Raw genomic sequence first — 22,562 nt, forward strand, 5'->3', positions numbered from 1 at the left:
GAATCCACAGTACCCAGGCATGAAATGTGCTCCAGGTGAGGGCCTGGGGCCTGTGGATGGTTTAGCTGCATGTCATCCCAAGGAGATGAAATGTTTGTTGCAAAGCTCTTTCCTGTCACTTATCCCTTGCACAATCCCTGCGAGGTATCACAGCAGAGCTGGGTTCATGAACCCAGCAGGCTGAGGCTGGGTGACGGGCAGGGCCTAGACTCTCAGTCTCCTGATCCTCAGCCCAGGGCCAGCAAGAAGAGGAAGGTGGATTTGTATATGCGCGCACACAAGGTAGTTGCCTCTTATAAGCCCTAACCTCATGCTCAGAGCGGCAGTGGATATAGACCCCATATCAGGGATGATGGCCACAGCCCATGAGAGAACCCAAATGCAGGCCAAGTGCAAATGCCGGCTGAGTGCAAACAGTGCCCTCCTTAGGCTGGCCCTGGTAATGCAGGCTCCTTTTATTAATATTTTAATACATTAAATACCAACTATAACAGCTACCATTCATTGGGCACCTGTGCAAGGCCTTGTGCCATGTGCCTTACGCTCATTCAGGATACTCAGGGACAACGGCCCTGCAGAGATGGGCCTTAGAATTCTAATTTTACAAATAAGAAAACTGAGTCTCAGAGTAGCTAAGCTGCTTGTCTGGGGCTGCACAGCTGGTAAAAGGCCTAGCCAGTACTTAAAGCCAGTTCTGTCTGATTCCAAAGTACCATTCTCTTCTGTTCTACCACGTCACCTCTCTACACTGCCCTAGGACTTTTCTTCTGCCGTGTAATCATCTTGATGGTCTGCAACCCAGGAATCTAGTTATAAGAATCAGGGCCCAGTCTGACATTAGTAAGGAAGACGGGGCCCATGCACGCTGCCCCAGACTTCTTCACATATGCCTCCTAACCAGTCAGGATTGATTCTATAGACCGTGAGACAGTCAACCGGTGACAGGCGAGGGAAGATTGCCGGGAGCCCCAGACAGCTCAGGGACAAGAAACTAGGTAGTCCCGACAGAACTAGAACTCCCACATTGGGGCCTGGAGACTTCAAACACTTCAAGAGCTGGGATCTTCCAGCAATGGTGCTGCGTCGCCACTCTGTGAGGCGTGTGGCCCCTCCGTGAGGCTGCGTGGCTCGTGGCCTCTCTGAGTCTTCATGCGGTTTCCTGGTGACTCTCCTTGTCTTCTCTCCCAGGTTGCCCATCTGGAACTTTCAAGGCCAACCAAGGGGACGAGGCCTGTACCCACTGTCCCATCAACAGCCGCACCACTTCCGAAGGGGCCACCAACTGTGTCTGTCGCAATGGTTACTACAGGGCGGACCTGGACCCCCTGGACATGCCCTGCACCAGTAAGTCCTGCGGCCCCTCGAGGGTAATGCCTGACTGAGTCCCAGGTCTCCCTGCAGAACAGCTCAGAGAGAGGGTTGGGTGCCGTCTGGTTCTAGCCAGCCTTTCCCTGGTGGGAAGAGAAATGGAAAAGTTCTCAAGAAAGGAGCGTCCTGGGGTGGTCGTGCTCCCACCACGCAGACACCACCGTGCGGGCGCCTGGCTCCTTACCCCTTTCTGCTGAGTCACATGGAAGATAAAGTCAAGGTCTGGATTCACAAAGGGACAGGGGATGGGAGGCTTGGCGGGAGATGAACCAACACAGGTGGTGTCTGTGGCAGAAAAGGCTGCCCAGTGTTCTAACCTGTAAGCGGCTGCCTGAATCAGCCCAAGGTCCGCTAGGAAGGGGCTGCCTAGGAGCGTAGTGTTGCAGCCCCTGTATCTGTCAGGGATGGCATTCAGCTGTAACAGCTGACCCTGCTGGCTGAAACTGTACAGATTTATTCTCTCACCAAAAAGGAGCCCAAGGCAGGTGGTCCTGGGACAGTACGGTCAATCCATGAAGGCCTTCAGGGCCTGGCTCTTTCTGCCATTCAGAGTGTACAGTTTCTATATTCTTTTTTGCTTTTTTCTTTTTTGAGACAGGGCCTCACTCTGTCGCCAAGGCTGGAGTACAGTAGCATAATGTTAGCTCACTGCAGCCTCGACCTCCTGGGCTTAGGTGCCCTCAGCCTTCTGCCCTCAGCCTCCTGAGTACCTGGGATTACAGGTGTGCACCACCACATCCGGACAATTTTTCTAATTTGTTTGTAGAGACAGGGTCTTACTATCTTGCCAAGGCTCTTCCCACACCCTCCCAAAGTGCTGGGGTTACAGGCGTGAGCCGCTTTAGTTTCTGATCTTAAGGTCACTTCATAGTTCAACATAGCTGCTGAAGCCCCAGCCATCACACACATTTTAGGCAGCAGAGAGGGGGAAAGACCAAAGGGACACGCCATAGCTGTCTGTCTCTTTTTAAAGAAATGATCCTAGTCAACAACTTCTGCTCTATATCAGTGGCAAGCACTCAAACATAGGAGGCTGGGAAACGCTGCCTTTTTTTTTTTTTTTTTTTTTTTTTTTTTTTTTTTGAGATGGAGTTTTTTTTGCTCTTATTGACCAGGCCAGAGTGCAATGGTGCAGTCTCAGCTCACCACAACCTCCGACTTCCAATTTCAAGCGATTCTCCTGCCTCAGCCTCCCGAGTAGCTGGGATTATAGGCATGAGCCACCATACCTGGCTAATTTTGTATTTTTTTTTTTAGTAGAGATGGGGTTTCTCCATGTTGGTCAGGCTGGTCTTAAACTCCCAACCTCAGGTGATCCACCTGCCTCGGCCTCCCAAAGTGCTGGGATTACAGGCATGGGCCACCGCACCTGACCAGAAATGCTGTCTTTTAGCTGGACATATGGCCACCATGAATGAAGCTGGGCTGTTCTGAGGAAGAAGGAGAAAATAGATACTGGGCAAGTAGAATCCCAAACGCAAAAATACTATCCTCAGTAACAAACACTGAGCAGGTTGGAACCCAGAGGGAAAGGTTTGAGCAGATGTACAGCAGGCTAAGTTATATTCTAGAAACATCTCTCTGGTGGGGAGATAGGAGAAGGAATTTAAGGAAGTCCTTTCGGAGGCCTGGGCTGGAGCCCGAGCAGTGGGCAGAGTAGTCATGTGCGGAATAGCAGCCCCTGAGCCCCCCACTGAGCAGCCCGTCTCCCCCGCCCCAGCCATCCCCTCGGCGCCCCAGGCTGTGATTTCCAGCGTCAATGAGACCTCCCTCATGCTGGAGTGGACCCCTCCCCGCGACTCCGGAGGCCGAGAGGACCTCGTCTACAACGTCATCTGCAAGAGCTGCGGCTCGGGCCGGGGCGCCTGCACCCGCTGCGGAGACAACGTGCAGTACGCCCCGCGCCAGCTGGGCCTGACCGAGCCGCGTATTTACATCAGCGACCTGCTGGCCCACACCCAATACACCTTCGAGATCCAGGCCGTGAACGGCGTTACTGACCAGAGCCCCTTCTCGCCTCAGTTCGCCTCTGTGAACATCACCACCAACCAGGCAGGTAAGCGCTTCCGACGTGGGCCGGGGGAGCGCCCTATCGTGCCGGGCTGGGGCGTGTCCCTCAGTCCTCACAAAAGACTCCTTCACGTCTGTGGAGCGATTTCTTCTTTCCAAAGGCTTCTCATGGGATCCGTCCACCTGGGAGAGTCAGCGCTCGCTTTTCATTGTAGTGGTGTTAACAATAATTGCTCCCCTTTGTCGAGGGCATATTATTGAAGGTAAAAGTTAAGCTGCTGTCACAAAAAGATCCAACACTAGGTGCCTTAAAGAACGTGGAATGTATTTCTCTCTCATGGAAGAATCCAGAGGTGAGCGGTCCACATTAGCAGGGTGGCTCCGATCCACTCAGACACTCAGGGACCCGGGTTATTTCCATGACGTTTCCCCGTGACTCCTGCTCCTTGCCTGCATGATCCAAGCTGAGTCTCAGGCGTGTCTGCACGAAGAGAGGGAAGACCCAGGGCAGCAGTGATGTTTTAAGCAAGGTAGGCAGAGGTAGCATCTTTCTCTTCTGCATGCATTCCACAGGCAAGGCCTCAGTCTCATGGCCTCCCAGAGTCCCAGGAGAGCCCGGAGATGCCATCTCTTGCAGCCTGACTTGAACCTTGATCACAAGCACCTTCTGTGACCCACAGCCCACTCCAGTCTAACTCCAGAAAACTCTCCTCAAGCTCACCTTTAGTAACCCTTTCTGTGGCCACATGGCATCCTCTACCGCACGCCCCCCCCCACTTCCTTCCTTCACCGCAAAAAAGTAAGTTGCCGAACACGCCAGGATCCCCTCCACCCCATCCTCTCTCTAATTCCCACTCCACTTGGGCTTCTGGCCTCACCTCTCTGCCAGGACCACTGTCCTCAGGTTCATGTGAGGCTAGGTCCCAGAGATGCTTCCCAGCCTCATCCCCCAGCTGAGGCCCATGTGAGATTATCGAGGACATTATGCCAGCTGTGGGTGGAAGAGCTCATGGTTGGCATTGAGAGTGTGCCCCTCAGTTATTCACTCAACAACCTTTGCCAAACTCCTGCAGTAAGCATGGTCAGGGCCGTGTTCATGGAAGACCTGAGGGAGGCCGGGCTGGAGGAGGGAAAGTGAATGGGCTCCCCAGCTGATCTTTCTGATGTAGGGTGGAGCCCAAACGATAAGCATGCAGGAATCCAGATGTGGAAGTCCAGGCCCAGGAAGTCTTCCTGGAGGAGGTGGAATTTGACTTGCAATTTGAAGGACCAGTTAAATTTTTTTTTTAAGAGACGGAGTCTTGCTATGTTGCCCAGGCTCATCTTGAGCTCCTGGCCTCAAGTGACCCTCCTGCCTCAGCCTCCCAAAGTGCTGGGATTACTAACAAGAGCCACTGCATTCAGCCAGTAGAATGTTGAAGGGAACAATAGAAAAAAATGGAATTCAGAAGGGAGGAAGGCCATGCCAAGGACACAGAAAGACAGAGGGCAACTGGCCGAGCGTGGCGGCTCATGCCTGTAATCCCAGCACTTTGGGAGGCCGAGGCAGGCAGATCACCTGAGGTCAGGAGTCCGAGACCAGCCTGGCCAACATGGTGAAACCCCATCTCTACTAAAAATGCAAAAATTAGCCGGGCATGGTGACAGGCATCTGTAATCCCAGCTACTTAGGAGGTCGAGGCAGGAGAATTGCTCGAACCCAGGAGGTGAAGGTTGCAGTGAGGCGAGATCACGCCGTTGCACTCCAACCAGAGTGACAAGAGCGAAACTCTGTCTAAAAAAAGAGAGAGAGAGGGCAACTGACTCCACGTGGTTGAGGGGTGCTTTCCACGCATGACTTCACTGCAAACCTGTAGCCTCCCTGAGAAGGAAGCATCCATATCCCCATTTCACAGATGACGCTCAGACAAGTTGAGTCCCAAACCAGGAAGAGTGAGAGGCAGGAACTGAGTAGGTCTGACAGACTCCAGTGCTTGGCAAAGTCCTGGATGTGTCCACGGCACCTTAAGCTTGACTGTGGGTCTGATTGTGCGTGTGAGTCTGGGTATTTGTGAGTGTGCTGTCATATGTGTTTGGTGACCGTGTGTTTACAATGCATATGACTGTGGCCATGTGACTTTTGTATACATGCATTTGTGAGCATGCACGTGTCTCAAGCTGAGGGGCCTTAGGGACAGGGATGGGGGGAGCTGTGTGTTTGAGCATGAGTTTGTACATTGGAATGTGGCTCTGCCTGTCTGTGTGTTTGTGTCTGAGGAGTGTGGTTTGATTTGGGAACATTTGCGGTGTTGCTGTGGCTGAAAGAGCATGTTTGTGAGTGACTGCCTATAGTTCCTGTGGGACCCTGGGTGCATTTAAACCCCACTCAGATTGGGGTCCAGAGGGAGCTGACTCAAAGCAGGCAATCTGAGAAAACCCTCAAAAGCTAGCCAGGCATGGTGGCTCACACCTGTCATCCCAGCCCTTTAGGAGGCCAAGGTGGGCAGATCACCTGAGGTCAGGAGTTCAAGACCAGTCTGGCCAACATGATGAAACCCCGTCTCCACCAAAAATACAAAAATTAGCCAGGCATGGTGGTAGACACCTGTAATACCAGCTACTCAGGAGGCTGAGACAGGAGAATCACTTGAACCTGGGAGGCAGAGATTGCAATGAGCTGAGATCGTGCCACTGAACTCCAGCCTGGGCAACAAAGAAAGACTCCCATCTCAAAGAAAAAAAATATCCAGCAAGTGATAGAAAAGACCCTTAACAGATTAGAAAGCCTCAGCTGTGTGTCTCCCTGGCTTGACAAAGCTCTGAGCTGGAGAAACCCAGGCCCCCAATGGGGTTAGAGGAAAGAGAACTCTTTCTAACTGGCAGAAGCCAGAAGGAGGTTCCTGGAGCCCTTTCCGTGGTTGCAGGGACCTCTCCTGCATCCATTTGGGAGCTCTGCAAGTGGAACTGCCTACCTGAGAAGCCTCAGCTTATTAGTAGCTAGGAGTGGGTCTGGGCTGCTGGGATGGAGCCTGCTGTCTGCAGCTAGATGTGTCCAGGAGCAGGGCAGAGCATGGAAGTGAGGGGCTTCCAGGGAACAGGCACACAGGGAGAGCCCTTAGGATTGAAAGACAGAGAAGCAATGAGAAGCAAGCACTGGGTCAGGAGCAGAGACCTAGGCTTGGCTTTGCCATTCCTTTGCTGCATGACATTAGCAAATGAACAGCATTCATTTAGTCAGTGTATGGGTCAGCTACTCCTGCAATAACACTGTGTAACAAAATCACCCACAGCTCGATAGTTTATACAATAAACGTTTATTTTCTCACTCACTAGTGTGTGGGTCAGCTGGGGTTTGATGAATCTTGGCCACGCTCTCTGTGCTGGGCAGGACTCCAGAATGTGCGTTGGGTTCAGCCTGTTTCGTGTGACTCCTCGTTCTCCTTGGACTGGCAGCCACCCCAGCCTTGTTTCTCTCAAGGTGAAGCATAGGAGCCTGGAGGGAGCCAACCATATCTCATTGGCCAAAACAAGTCCCACTGCCAAGCCCAGCATCAGTGGGATGGGGAATTACGCCCTGCCCACAGTGAGTGGGCCCTGCAGAGTTACTTGGCAAAGGATGTGGATACCTAATCCTATCACAGAAAAGGAAGAGCTGGGGTCATTGGTTTCATCTACCACACACATGAAAAATACTTCCTCCCTCTGAGGCCTCAGTTTCCCCACCCAATTGTACATAAGAACTATATGGGAACACAGGTACCAGAACCCAGATTTCTCTCTACCCCAGTCCTGCTGAATCGGAACCCCAGGCAAAGACCCTGGCAATATGCATTGTTAACAAGTGACCCAGGTGTTTTTTACCATTGGACAAATTTGGGAAAGTCAGGTCTGAGTGAGTCTAAACCCCTGGAGCCCTCAACGCCCTGAGGCTTTTGGAATTATAACGAGTCTTTCCCCTTCCTCTTGATTCCAAGCCCCTTGGCAAGCCCCTTCTCTTACAGCTGCTCAGAGCCCAGTGGGGGCCATGTAACCACACCACACCCTCACCACATCATCCCCCTTTGCCAGATGAGGAAACTGAAGCCCAGGGCTGTGGAGTCACTTATGCAAGGTCCCACTACTTAAGTGACCTCTACTAATATTTAAACCCAGGACCATGTAACTCCAAGTCTACACTGTTCTCCAGTGTAGTGTAGACAGAGTATCTGCCCTTGAGGATGTACGTCCTAGTTGGAAAAATAAGACACAGACACAGAGTCTACATACAAGATGACGTGGATGAGGACCCAAGAGTTGCTGGAGGAGGTGAGGGAGATCACAGGCAGGAGAAATCATCCTCCTAGGGAATGGGCAAAGGGTATGTCCTGGAAGGCTTCCTAGAAGAGGAGGCATTTGAGCTTGACTTTGAAGAATGGAGAGGCATCTAGCAAGCAGAGATGGAATCATGCAGGGAGGAAGATGGCCTGGGGGAGGGAAGTGCAGGAGGCAACCAGAGGGAGGATTCCTCTTTCTGTTCCTCCTAAGCGTCAGGTTCCCCTGACCCAGAATCTTGGCACATGCTGTTCCCTCTGCCTGGAAAGGCTTTCTTATCCCATTCTTCCTTCAGGCCTCGGCTCATTTTACTGACCTTCCTGACTTGGTCAGACACCTCCCTCCCCAGCCCCAGCACCATGGCCTTCTGGTTCCCATGGTTGAAATTTTAGCCTTGCGCCATTGGTCATTTGTTCTTATTCGTTTCCTCCATCATCAGCACCATGGTTTTCCCAGCGCCTAGAGGGGGATACACCACAGTGAATGTTCAGCGAACATTTGCAGAAGGGCTCGGAGAAGCATGGAGTGAGGCGGGGTGTGGAGAGGTGCAGTAAGGCTGGGAAACAAGACTGGGGACTTGATTTCCAGACAAACACGTTCAGTGGTCGGTTTTAAGCAGACCCTAAAATTCAACATATAAATATCTAGCTCATTGCCTTAAAAGGAAAAAGTATTTCTTTTGGGCAAGTGACTGGGCCTTACTCGCAATCCCTTGGCATTCACCGGGGCCAGAACTGTCTTCTGACTTCATAAAGCCATCATGCCGCCTTCGAACCACACTCTCCCTTTCCAGAACGCCTTTCTGCCTCTTGTTCATGAGTCGTGCTCACGGCCCCCGAGGAAGGAGGCTGGGCTGGGCTGGAGGGATAAGGAAACAGGGGTTGGGAGAGGTCATGCCCTGTACCCAGGTGCACCCCGCTGGCCAGTGGCACACCCGAGTCAATCCGGCTGTTCAGAAAGAGCAATGCCACCCTCCTGCCTGTCCACACCCACAAACAAGACCACGGCAGACAGGGGTGGGAGGGAGGGACAGAGGCTGGGCCTTAGGGTGGGCATTCAGGGGAGAGCTTCTCTGAGGAGGTGGCATTTAAGCAGAGATTCGAATGACAAGCAGACAGCCCTGCAGACCTGGGGGCTGGGAGGTGCAGCATTTCACCGATGCAGGGCTCATATCCAGCACCCTTGGCCACTCTCCAGGGCTGCCCCAGTCACAGCCTAAGGCCCTTTAAGGATCTCACCCTGAGCAAGCCCAGAACACCCCCACCTCTTCCAGGTTCCGGAGGTTGTGGGAAGGGTCTGTGCTTTGGAATTCGGCAGCCGAACCTAGCTGTCAGTCAAGCCTGGCCGCTCACCAGCATGCACCCTTGGACAAGTCACCCCGCTTATGTCTGATTGCATCTCCCTCATGGACACCTTCGCTCCTCCTTACTGGAGGATTTCAGCTGTGAGGATTTCAGCTAAGCTATGCAAGGTGCCTCCCAGGTTGCTGGCACAGGTAGTAGGCATCCAAAACACAGAGCTCATTCTCTATTCACTCTAATCCCCCAAACGGCTCACATTTGTCCGGTGCTTGCTGCGTGCCAGGCACAGTGCTAACTAAGTTCTTACCACTGAATCCTCACAACGATACGAGGCAGGTCCTGTTGTCATCCTGTTTTATAGACGAAAGGAAAGCGAGAAGGAAGCTCCTGGAGCCCTTTCCGTGGTTGCAGGGACCTCTCCTGCATCCATTTGGGAGCTCTGCAAGTGGAACTGCCTACTCAAGAAGCCTCGGCTTACTAGTAGCTAGGAGTGGGTCTGGGCTGCTGGGATGGAGCCTGCTGTCTGCAGCTAGATGTGTCCAGGAGCAGGGCAGAGCATGGAAGTGAGGGGCTTCCAGGGAACAGGCACACAGGGAGAGCCCTCAAGATTGAAAGACAGAGAAGCAATGAGAAACAAGCACTAGATCAGCTCACCCAGTGAGCTGGGTACACCACTCACCCAGGCCATGAAGTCACAGAGCCCGAATAATGTGTTGTGCCTCTGCATCCTCAGGGATGATGTTGCCAGACTCATGCCTACTACAGAGATGGGACAGGCTGTCCATATGCACCATCCATACTACAGCCTGGCTGGGTGTCCCCAGCCTTTGAGTCCCCCTGGAATGAACAGTGGGCCAACCACTTAGGAAGCTCTCCCATCTGCATATCCTAGGAGCTCATGTTGGAGAAAGGAGCTGGGCCTGACAAACTCAGCCCCCGTCCCACACAGCCCATTCCAAGCTGTGTAGCCAAGTTGTAAGAAGACCTCATTTTAGCTGGACACAGTGGCTCACACCTGTAATCTCAGCACTTTAGAAGGCCAAGGCAGGCAGATCATGAGGTCAAGAGTTCGAGACCAGCCTGGCCAACATGGTGAAACCCCATATCTACTAAAAATTGTTTTCAAAAGAGCCAGGTATGGTGGGGGGCACCTGTAATCCCAGCTACTTGGGAGACTGAGGCAGGAGAATTGCTTGAACCCGGGAGGCGGAGGTTGCAGTGAGCCGAGATCGCACCACTGCACTCCAGCCTGGGTGACAACGCTAGACTCCGACTGTGGGGTGGGGTGGAAGAAGAAGACTGCATTTCTTTGAGCCTCAGTTCCATCACCTACAAAATGGGCATTTATCTATCATTAACAAGAATGTGGACAGCACCATGGACAAGTACATGGCAGCGAGGCTTAGTCCCCTATTGCTGCCAGAACAAAATACCACAAACCCAGCAACTTAACACAACACACATTTATTATCTTATCGTGCTGCAGGTTCAGAAGTCTAGCGTGGATCTCATCAAACTAAAAGCAGTGTTGGCAGGGACGTGTCCTTTCTGATGGTGCTAAGGGACAATCCGTTGTCTCGCTTAGAGGGGTTGTTAGCAGAATTCAGTTCCACGTGGCTGTAGGAGTGAGGTCTCTCTCCCCTTGCTGACCATCAGCTGGGGACTGCCTGAGCTCCTCAAGGCCTCTCTTGGGTCCTTCCACAAACCCCGATATCTCTGAAGCAGCGGCAGGCCATTGGGTTCTTCTCACTCTCCAACTCATTGGTTCTTGGACTCTCTGCTGGGAAAGGTTCTCTTCTTGTAAGCACTCAAAAGATGAAGTTCAAGCTACCTGGATCATCTAGGAAAATCTCCCCATCTCAGGGGTCATCATCACCTTCATCATACCTGCAAAGTCCCTTTTGTTGTGTAAGGTAACGTATTCACAGATCCAGGGGAACAAGACGTGAACATCTTTGGGGGTCATTATTCTGCCTATCAATCACAGAAGTTAAACCTACATCAAATTAAAACTCAGCAGCAGGGGCAGAGGCCTCGGAGTCCACCCAGGGCAAACACCTCCTTTTAGAAGAAAACCTGAGGCCCACACAGGTTCCTCAGTGACGACCCAAGATCCCACAGCAGGTCCCCAACACCCCAGTCGGGTCTCTGTGACACCACTCCACATGGCGTTGTCATGGAAAGACTTTCAACTCTCCAAAGCCTTTTCTGCCACTCGTGTTCTCTGATCCTCCCGCCCTGCTGTGGGGCGAGCACACAACGACTCAGCCTCTGGAACTGGCAGGAACATGTGTACTCACCTACTTCTCTCCCTGGGAGACCAAGAGGATCAGAGGGAAATGGACCAGCAGAGCCCCCCGTGAGCTCACGCCTGGGACCACGAGGTTCGAGAGGGAGACAGAGGGAGAGGGCATTTCCCTCCCTGGGCCGAGCCCTCTGCGCGCATCTTCCTCTTTGATCCTCCCAAGCATTCTGCAGGGAGGGCATTGCTGACCTAGAGTATCATCTAAGGGTTTGGGCTGCATATTCCAGGAGGAAAAATAACAGATAGCCACTGCCACAGTGATCGCACTGATCGTGCTGGTCAACAGTCAGCCATTAACCACAAACCGACGGCATGGAACAAGAAGCACGGAGCTAGCTCGGGAGGCTCAGGGTTGGCTGGACGGCGACTCTGGTCTTGGCGCGGTGCATTCTTAGGTTTGTAGTTCATCTGCTCCGGGTCACTCGGCAGCTCTTCGGGTTTTGTCAGGGCTCTAGTGCATGTTTGGGGGTTGACTGCTGGCCACTGGGCTAGAGCGGCCCTGGTGGGGACAACCGGAGCAACAACTCTGCTCCAACGTCTCTCCGTCTCCAGCGGGTCCGCCCGTGCATGTTTTCTCATGGCAATCACAGGGAACCAAGGCAGCAGGCAGACACTCACAGGGGCTTTTGCAAGCCTCTGCTTATATCATATTGGCTTCTATCCCACTGGCCACCTCAAGTCACGTGGCCAAGTCCAGAGTCAGAGAGAAAGAACTACAGTTACAGGGCAAAGGGTGTAGATACAAGGGGGAGCAGAGGAGATTAATACAACCAGTCTAACAGAGTGGCCTAAAGGGAGCTTTCTTTTCCTGACGTGTGAAGCATGTCAGAAGATAGGAGTACAGCAACTCCATGGAGCCATCAGAGATTCAAACTCCTCAGCACACAGCCTCATGTCCTCATGGACCAAAATGGCTGCAAGGTCTCCAGCTATCACATCCATGTCTCAGGTTGCAGTAGAAGGAGAGTGAGAAGGGTAGGGCCCTCCCTTTTAAGGGAACTTACTAGAAGTCCCACACATGCTTCAGTTTATATCTCATGGCCATTCTCACATGGCCACTTCTAGCTGCCAGAGAGGTTGGGAAAATGTCTTCTTTTATCTGGGCACAGTGTACCTAGCTAAGAACCAGGATTTTGTTAATTTGAGAAAGAGAGAATGACTGATAGGCAATGAGTAGTGTCTGCCACATCCCATTTTACAGGAAAGGAACCTAGGCTCAGAGAGGTAACTTGCCTGCAGTCACACAGTGGCCTAGGGGCAGAAGAGCCGGCATCTGAACCCTGAACACCACCTTTTCTCACCTTCATACCACCACTATTCCGGAGCACACAGCTACTCATGGTGCCACTTAAGAATCTGAGCAGCCCAGACAGCTGCATGTAGCTCACATCATCCCCTGGTCCCTTAATCTGGGCCAAGTCCTGTGCTAATCACTTTACATGCAGGTCTTCATTTAACCTTTGTTGCCCGTTCTACAGAGGAGAAACTGAGGCACAGCAGGTGGAGGTAGGCTGCCCAGACTACCTGCTTTGAGGCCCAGGCTCTTAGCATCTTGCTAGGTCCAGGTACTGCGGTAGGACTGTCCCACCAGGAAGCCAAAGGTGAGATCAAGACGATTCCACAACCCACTAGGAGGTGGGGGATTGGATGTTTCCCCAGCACGAAGCCCAGGGCCGCTCCTCAAGCACTCATAGGCTACTTGTGGGCAGGGCCGGGTAAGCAGGGGTAGAAGAAAGCAGCCTGGGCTTTAGAGTCAGACAGACCTGGGTCCCCATCCCAGCCCTGCTGCCTGTGGAGTGGAAGATCCTGTTAGTCTCTTTCTTTTCTCATTGGTAGAAAGGGAGGGATGAACCCTACTCCATCTGATTGTGAGGAAGGAGCCTGGCACTGGGCAGGCTCTGCTAAATATAAGCTGAATCAAGGGGAGAGTTGATGAGCACACGAGCAGCCAACCACCACGCTAGAGAGGCGCTCTCCTCAAATCCAGGAAAAAATAATAAGAATGTCTCCTGGACCCAGTGTTTTGTTTTATTTTGTTTTTATTTTGTTTTATTTTTTCATATGTTTCACAGATTGCTAGTTCCAAAAAACGTTAATAACTGTTATGTAAGAAAAGGTTTCTGAGGCCAAATGAGCCTGGGACCACCGGTTAAACCGAGTTAACCACGTTTCTCCCCTACAGGACTTCTCAGAGCCTTAAATTAAACACACGTGCAGTGTGAGTCTCCGCAAGCAGGGGGGCTACACCTCTGTGTTCCTCAAACTTTTAGCCACAGAATACCCAGTGCCACCCCAGCACCAGTTCTCAGCTCTTCCTTTTTTCTGTCCCGTACAACTCCCTAAGAGGCCCATCCGAAAGAATCAAAGGCCCACTTTCTGGAAGTTTTATTTGCAGATATTTGGCTGTGAGAATTATCATCAGGTCATCCGGAATTGCAGCCAGATCATCGGGTGTTAACTGCTTTGCTACAGGTTTAAGAGACAAACCCTCAAAAAGCAGCTGTCCCATGATTAGCTGGGAATTCTGAGAGTCCTGTCCCAAGTAAACCGTCCCTGCTACGGACCCTGGAGGGTACGCATGCAGTGACAAGCAATTGTCGTGGAACTGTCGGCCGGCCGGTGGCAACAGGCCCCACGCCACTGCAGCAGTTCCCAACCGTGGGTGGGCACAGGGTCTGGGGGAGAGGGGACCTGCCTTCCACTGGCTGCTTGGGAACTACTGCCTGGGGCCATTGTTTTAGGGTCCAGCCCACAAGGTCAGTAGACTCAGGTTCCTGAGGGGGCCAGAAAAGGGGAGAATCTGCCTGGTCCCTGCTTTTCCCTTTCTCCCTCCTTCCTTCCTTCCTTTCTTCCTCCAGTAAATATTGGTCATGCACCTACTCCAAGCCACACACTGTTTGAGGCTCTAAGGATAAATGATTGAATGAGAGACAAGGTCCCTGACCTCAGATCATGTTAGTGCTATGATGAAAATAATATGGATATGAGAAAGGGCTACTGGAGAGGAAAGGTAGTCCAGGAGGGCATCTCGGAGGTGGTGAGATTTGAGCTGAGACTTCAGTGAACAAGAGGATTTGGTCATGGAAGATGGCGGGGAAGAAGTTTCCAAGCAGAAACACCATAGAGCCAAGGCCCTGAAGCTGAACAGGAAGGCGGCCAAAGTGGACAGCTTGGGAACAAGGGGGCAAGCAGAGGGAGGTGGCAGATGCCAGGCAGGTGGGCCTTGTGGGCCACAGTAGTGAGTAATGTGTCTGCGTCTTATTCTGGGTGCAGTGGGAAGACACTGAGGGTCATCACTGGGAAGTGAAGATATCAGGTAGACATTGGGATCTGCAAGTCTGAGGCTTGGGATGGGGTCTCAGACTGTCTTATGCCAAGTGACCTCTCCCCTACTCCCTTTGAGCTTGGGGATCTTCAGACCAGTGAAAGGGTCAGAACTCAGGGCTGTGAGGGGAAGCTGAGCCAGTCCCCAAGCCCACCACCTCTTGCAGCAACCAGGGGCACAGGCTCCTGGCTTCCTGTCCTGTCCTGGCATCCTAGTCCCAGAAGACCCTGAGAGACCACCCCATACAACCTCTTCATGCCCTGAGGAGGAAACAGAGGCACACAGAGGAAAGGCTCCTTCCCCAGGTCTCAGCCAAGGAAGGGGCTGAACTCCCCTCGGGGCTCGCTGAGGGCAGCAGGGCCCCTGACCACCTGCTCCAGCCAAGCAGACCCCGCCTGGCCAGCCTCCTCACTGCCCCTCTTGGCCACAAGCCTCTTTTGTACTTACTCCCTGGGGCTCCATCTCCTTGCAGGGGTCACAGGGCACCGCTGACCCCATCCCCCTGTCGGCGTGCCCGACTGGTAATTGAAAATACCAGAATTCCCTGATGACCAACTTACAGGGAAACCTGACACCCCAGGGTGGGCGGTGGGCAGCAGGAGGGGTGGGAGAGCATCCAGCTGTTCTCTTTTCTCTGCCGTTAATCCTCCTGGATTCCAGGAGAAAGGCCAGCCCTGCTGGCCCCTACTGGCCCGCCTTGATCATCTTCCTGGCAAATGCCGCCTCCTTGCCACGCCCGGGGTTACAGGGCTTATGGGATCAGAGCCCGGGTGAGCTGCCTGTAACCCAAGCCTGCCAGCTAAGCCCACCAGGCCCAGACCCCCAAGGCTGTGTGGGACCTGCCTCCAGCAGCAGCTGAGCTCCCAGAGCTGGGGTGGGCCGGGTGGGTGGTAGGTGAGTCAGCGGGAACCAGGCGGGGTTAGCTCTGCAACAGCAGGATGGGAGCTGGACCAGGGTGTCCTCAGGGGCCCTCAGAGGTCCGCTGGTTTCCAGACCTCCCTCGTCAGCCAGCATCGGCCACAGCCAGTGGAGGGGAAAGGATGTGTTGGACCTGAGTGAGCTTGGGTTCGAATCCCAGCTCCACTGCTTGCTGTATGGCTTTGGGCAAGTTACTTCACACTTTCATGCCTCCATGTCCTCATCTGTAAAATGGGCGTAACAGTAATACCAGCATTAAGGGATGAGTTAATGGATGTGAAGCATGTGGTTTGCTGTTAGCTGTTAGCTGTTAGCTGCATGGCCTTTCCCTTTTTCTGGGCACTAGGGGGCATACAGGGGCTGCGGGAATGGCAAGCTGAATGACAAGCTTGTTTTAGTTGACAAGCCGGTTGCCACCCCTACTAGTCCTTCTGTGGCTCTCCAGTGCCTCAAGACTGAAAGTTTCGCCCCCACCTTCATCAGCAGCCTTGTCTCTGCCTCTCTCATGGAACTCCTTGCATGGCTGCTCCAAGAGCCTCTGAGCTCCAAGGCCCTGTATGAAGACTGTAGCCTGGGCAGGTGGGGGGGCAGGCTCAGCAGAAGCCAGGCTGCAGGCAGCAGCATAGCAGGTAAAGCATACTAGACCACGACTCACGTGGCTCTGGGCTCTAGTCCAGCTCTGCCACTACCAGCTGTGTAGCCTTAGACGAGTCACTTTCCTTCTCTGGCCCTGAATCCACTAGTCACCAAAGTGTGGTCCACAGACCAGCAGTGTCAACATCACCTGGGAGTTTGCTAGAAATGCAGATTCTCAGGTCCCACCCCAGATCTGTTGAAGTAGAATCTCAGTGGGGGATATTGTGGGGAGGCCAGCAATGTGAATTTTAATAAAGTCTCCGGTTATCCTTGTGCCCATTCAACTTCTGAAAGTTCTGTAATCTAGAGGAATATATTCTACCACTGTCCTTTGTTGTTGGGAGGTGAAACTCCAGAGAGTGGTGTGAATAGAGCAGCCCCTGCTGAAATCCCAGAGGGTGGTGTGAACAAAGCAGCCCCTGCTGAGTCCCAGAAGGTGGTGTCAACAGAGCAGTTCTGCTGAAATGCCAGGGAGAGGTATGAATGAGCAGACCCTGCTGAAATCCCAGGGAGAGGTGTAAAAGGAGCAGATGCTGCTGAAATCCTAGAGGGTGGTGTGAACGGAGCAGCCCTGCTGAAATCCCAGAGGGTGGTGTGAACAGAGCAGCTCTACTGAATTCCCAGGGGGAGGTGTGAACAGAGCAGTTTCTGCTGAAATCCCAGACAGTGGTGTGAATGGAGCAGCCCCTGCTGAAATCCCTGAAGGTGATGTGAACAGAGCAGCTCCTGCTGAAATCCCAGGGAGAGGTGTGAACAGAGCAGCTCCTGCTGAAATCCCAGATGATGCTGTGAACAGAGCAGCCTCCGCAAAAATCCCTGAAGGTGGTGTGAACAGAAGCCCCTGCTGAAATCCTAGGGGGCGGTGTAAATGGAGTAGCCCCTGCTGAAATCTCTGAAGGTGGTGTGAACAGAGCAGACTGTACTGAAATCCCTGAAGGTGGTGTGAACAAAGCAGCTCCTGCTGAAATCCCATGGAGAGGTATGAATGGAGCAGCCCCTACTGAAATCCCTGAAGGTGGTGTGAATGGAGTAGCCCCTGCTGAAATCCTTTTGAAGGTGGTGTGAATGGAGCAGCCCCTGCTGAAATCCCTGAAGGTGGTGTGAATGGAGTAGCCCCTGCTGAAATCCTTTTGAAGGTGGTGTGAATGGAGCAGCCCCTACTGAAATCCCTGAAGGTGGTGTGAATGGAGTAGCCCCTGCTGAAATCCTTTTGAAGGTGGTGTGAATGGAGCAGCCCCTACTGAAATCCCAGACAGTAGTGTGAACAGAAGCCCCTGCTGAAATCCTAGGGGGTGGTGTAAATGGAGCAGCCCCTGACAAAATCCCAGGGAGAGGTGTGAACAGAGCAGCTCCTGCTGAAATCACAGACGGTGGTGTGAACAGAACAGCCCCTGCTGAAATCCTAGAGTGTGGTATAAACAGAGCAGTCCCTGCTGATATCCCAGGAAGAGGTGTGAACAGAGCAGCTCCTGTTGAAATCACAGATGGTAGTGTGAATGGAGCAGCCTCTGCTGAAATCCCAGTGAGAGGTTTGAACAGAGCAGCTCCTGCTGAAATCACAGATGGTGGTGTGAATGGAGCAGCCCCTGCTGGAATCCCAGGGAGAAGTGTGAACGGAGCCACCCCTGCCCTTGTTCAAGGCTGAATCACCTGGGCCAAGTCCTGAAATGGGAGCTTGGACCCCAGAGCTCCATGCTGCTTCTGAGTCTTACGGCTTCCCCAGTGCCTAGCATGGCGCCCAGCCTGGGACAGGCATTCATTTAGTTGAAAAACAATATGTTTCCTCCCATTAAGCTGCGAGTCCCTGGAAGGCTGGGACCCTGTGAGGTTCCTCTCTGGAGCCCCGGCCGGCACCCAGCATCATGTTGGCATCGTAGTGACTCCATGAACTGAAGCATTCTTCACCATGTCTCCCTCCTGAGGGGTGACCAGCACCACACTCAGACCTTCACATGCATTTCCACTGCCTTCTCCCAGCGTCCTGGCCAAGTGAGGGTTCCCACTTGACAGGTATGAAAATTGAGGCTCAGCAAGGCTAAGAGTACCTGCTCAAGGCCACATGTGAGTGACTGGAGGAGCAGGGATTGACCCGCAGGGATGTCGGACTCCACCCTCAGGGCTCCCCACCACCAGGCTAAACGGCCTTGCTGGGAGCTGGATGGGAGCATCCTGGCCTGAGCACGGGGCGGGTCCAGGCATGAAGCCGTAGGTGAGCAAGTACACCTGGCAGCAGCGAAATCCAAATACTCCTCACTCGTCCTTGTGGGCTCTGATGCTCCATTGATGTCACACGAGACAGCAGCACCCCCGACTCCACCCTTCACACATCGCTCCCCACCTGCTTGGCCAACCCTCTGGGAGACAGATCCAGTATTTCAAGGAGCTCTGGAGGCTGCCTCGCCCAGCCCCTCACCCCAGAATTGTCCTCAGGCCCCCGGAGGCAGGGGCGGGGCATCACTCCTGGAATCTCTGGCAGCTGAGTTTCAAGCATTCTCCTGGGCTTCTCAGAGCACCCCCACCCCACCACACACACGCAGACCCAGTGGTCAGCCCCTGCGGGTTGGATCAGAGGGGTTGAAAAGCTGGGGGAAGCAAGGGGCTTGGGGTGCTTCCCAGGCCAGCACAAGGGATGAACCCCCAGATTGGCCCTGGTCTGTGATACTCCAGAAGGGCCCTATTTTGTTGTTTCACTGGGACATCAACCTCTGACAGGCCTGTGACAGGCGCAGACCGCCTGGACTTCACAAAGAAGCCGGGCCTCTGGCAGTCCAGGACAGCAGAACACTTAGCTCCTCACAAAGCCAGCTCTGTAGGGAGGGGAAGCGCTGGGGCTGCAGGCAGGTGGGAAGTAGGGACTGCTCTGAGGCCCAGAGGAGGTCATAGCTAGGGCAGGATGACTCAGCGCCAAGCCCACCTCAGTTCCTCGCCAGCTGTGTGACCTTGGGGAAGTCACTGTGCCTCTCTGAGCCTCTGATTCCTCTTCTGCAGAGTGCAGATATTGACCCCCATCCTGCATGATCATTGAGAAGGTCAAATGAGATGCCACAGGTCTCATGCTCAGCGCACTGTGGCAAGTGACACCCGTGAACACTACAGCACTGACCACAGGCCAGGCGCTACACTGAGCGCATAACCAGACCCCTGACCCCAAGAGGCCAATGGCCCTGGCAGGGCAAGGAGCAGAGCTGAGGGTCAGGCAGCCTCCCAGGTGTAAAAGGAACAGAGGCTCATCAGGGTCGCATGGACCAGGGTCTGAGTCCTTCTCACAAGTGCTGCCACCTCATCTGGAGTGTCTCGGGACAATTTCCCACGGCTCCTTGGGGTGCCGGAGGGGAGTCTGGACCTGCCCAGGCCCGCACTGGCCCTCAGGCCGAGGGCTGCAGGGGAAGGACTGGCAGGGAACAGGGGAGCCTCAAGGCCTCAGAGATCTTCCAGCCTGGCCTGGGGTGCTGAGGAGGAAGCCAGGTCCAGAGTGGGAGGCAGCTCACCTAGGTCACACAGCCAGTTAACAGCAAAGCAGAGAGGCATTCTAGGGGCAGAAGCAGAGCAGGAGATGCGTGAGTCAGCTTCAGCCTTCAAACCCCACAGTCGATGTGCACGTCCCCTGAGCTCCTACCAGGCTGCTCCACGCTCACATCCCATGTGGTCAGAGCCCCCGCAGAGCAAGACTCGGGGCTGCGAGAAGGGTCGGCCTCCACTTTCCAGCATCCTTGTATTGGCTGAGACAAGACATCTGCTTGTCACAGACCCACCCAGGAACAAGGAAAGAATGCAGGAGATGCTCCCTTCCCCCTGGTGAGTCCTCAGCCGCACTCCTGGGACCATGAAAATCTCCAGCCCAGAGAAGCAAGGAGGCTTGCCAGAGTCGCAGCACGGGGTCCGGGGACTACACTGAGAATCCCTCTCTGGCCAGTCCCACTCTGGAACAAACACTGCTCTGGCAAGATGCAGACCTGGGTCCAAATCCTGGCTCCCCACTGACTGTGTGACCTCAGGAAGCCAAGTACCGCTGAGAACTTCCATGTCTTCACCTGTCAGCAGGGCTGATACACCACTCATCAACGGTCCACTCAGGAAGCGTGTGTAGAGGGCCAGGGCCATGTCTACGCAGAGCAGATGCTTCCTGGAGGTTTGCTCCGAGTGGGAAGGAGGCAAAAAACAGCAGGCCGGATGCATCATGAAATAAGGAATCAAAAGCCGGCTGCGTGCCATGGACCTACTGCGGCACCTTGGGCAGCTCACAGCCCCTCTCTAGACCTCAGTTTCCATGACTGCAAAATAAGAAAATTGGGCCAGGCATAATAGCTCATGCCTGTAATCCCAGCACTGTGGGAAGCAAAGGTGGGCGGACCATGAGGTCAGGAGTTCAAGACCAGCCTGGCCAACATGGTGAAACCCCGTCTCTACTAAAAATACAAAAATTAGCCAGGTGTGGTGGCACACACCTGTAATCCCAGCTACTCGGGAGGCTGAGGCAGGAGAATCGCTTGAACCCAGGAGGCAGAGGTTGCAGTGAGCCGAGATCTTGCCACTGCACTCTAGACAGGGTGACAGAGCAAGACTGCATCTCAAGAAAACAAAACAAAAACAAAAATTAACCAGGCATGGTGACACACAGCTGTGGTCCCAGCTACTTGGGAGGCTAAGGTGGGAGGATCATGTGAGCCCAGGAAGTTGAGGCTGCAATGAGCTGTGTTCATGCCACTGCACTCCAACCTGGGCAACAGAGTCTCAAAAAATAACAATCATAAAATCAAATGAGGGAATTGTACTAAGATATTTCTTTCTTTCTTTTTTTTTAGACAGAGATTTGCTCTTGTCACCCAGGCTGGAGTGCAGTGGCGCAATCTTGGCTCACTGCAACCTCTGCCTCCCAGGCTCAGGCGATTCTCCTGCCTCAGCTTCCAAAGTAGCTGGGATTACAGGCATGTGCCACCACACCCAGTTAATCTTGTATTTTTAGTAGAGACAAGGTTTTACCATGTTAGCCAGGCTGGTCTCGACCTCCTGACCTCAGGTGATCCACCCACCTCAGCCTCCCAAAGTGCTAGGATTAGAGGAGTGAACCACCGCACCCAGCTGTGTACTGAGGTATTTCTAAGCATCCTTCTAGCACTGCACACAGACCCCTGACTACCTGTCTTTTCATCTAACCACCTCTGTGAGAGCACTCACAGCACTGATGGGAGGAATGGGAGGAAAGGAAAATGACTGACTGATTTTATTGAGGTGAAATTCACATGACATACAATTCACCGTTTCCACCTCTACTGTCTCTCGACTTGATGTGACTTGAGCGTCCCCAGGGCTGGTGAAGTCATCACTGTCTGTGACCTGAAAGTGCCCCGAGAGAGATCGGCAGTGGCACCCACTGCCCTGCATGAGCCCCTCTTCCCCCTGCCAGCTCCCCCAGCCTGGCTGTGTGGCCTCAGCCAGATGCGCTTCCTTCTCTGACCCCACAGTTCCCACCTGTCCGAGCACCTCTGAGGCTGGGCCAGAAGCCACACCTTCTCCTGCCTCCCTGACCCCTGACCTCTGGCCTCTCTTCCAGCTCCGTCGGCAGTGTCCATCATGCATCAGGTGAGCCGCACCGTGGACAGCATTACCCTGTCATGGTCCCAGCCAGACCAGCCCAATGGCGTGATCCTGGACTATGAGCTGCAGTACTATGAGAAGGTACCTATGGGCTGGGTGCTCTCCCCATCACCCACCTCCCTGAGGGCCCCTCTCCCAGGCTGAGGCCTGGGGGTTCTACCCCCCTCCCCCAACTGCAAGATGAGACACATTGGTGCAGCAGAAGGAGCACTCGCCCTGGAGTCAGGCTGCCTGGCTGCCAATCCAGCTTTGCTCCTCCCTGGCTGTGAGACCTCCCACAGGTGCCTTGACCTCTCTGAATCTCACTTTTCTGATCTGGAGGATCCGCCCAACAATCTCAGTAAAATGCAACAGTCACATCCCTTTCCCCGCCACAACCCTTTCATCTTGACCTCAGTGGCTTGATGTGGTGAAAAACTGGGTTTCCAAAAAGCTGCGCTTATGAAGTAATAATTAGCCATTCACCTACTGTTCAACAGAGATTTGAAACCGCTCGAGAGAGCTCCCATCCGCCCTGCTCTGATTCCCGCTGAAACACCCTCTTTCACTTGCCTGCATGCCCTTTGCGTGGGGAGAGGTGATTTCACTTTGAGCTTTTAAATCAGCCCTTTATTACTCCCCTCGGGGACCCAAGGGTGGAAGCCACTGGGATGGTAGAAGGAGCACTGGACTAGGAGTGAGAAGCAGTAGGTTCAAATCCCAGCTCCGTCTTTCACCAACTACGTGACCTTAGGCAGGCGTCTTTATCCCTCTGCGCCTCAGTTTCTACCTGTGTCAAGTGTGGGTGAGGCCCCTTGTGGGGAGCTATGCGGGT

The 22,562-nt window shown here is 53.6% G+C and overlaps 1 protein-coding gene across 1 annotated transcript in view; it reads left to right on the forward strand.

The window, feature by feature from the left end:
* Positions 1 to 22,562, forward strand: part of EPHB2 (EPH receptor B2) — a 187,032-nt gene that overhangs the window by 138,129 nt on the left and 26,341 nt on the right. Inside the window, 3 exon segments of the mRNA XM_064363439.1 lie at positions 1,189 to 1,344; positions 3,089 to 3,424; positions 21,705 to 21,829. Coding sequence (XP_064219509.1) covers positions 1,189 to 1,344; positions 3,089 to 3,424; positions 21,705 to 21,829 — 617 coding nt within the window.

The sequence above is a fragment of the Aotus nancymaae genome, unplaced genomic scaffold (assembly GCF_030222135.1).
Source record: "Aotus nancymaae isolate 86718 unplaced genomic scaffold, 86718_ANA_hifiasm-v0.15.2.pri h1tg000053l, whole genome shotgun sequence".
Lineage (NCBI taxonomy): Eukaryota > Metazoa > Chordata > Mammalia > Primates > Aotidae > Aotus > Aotus nancymaae.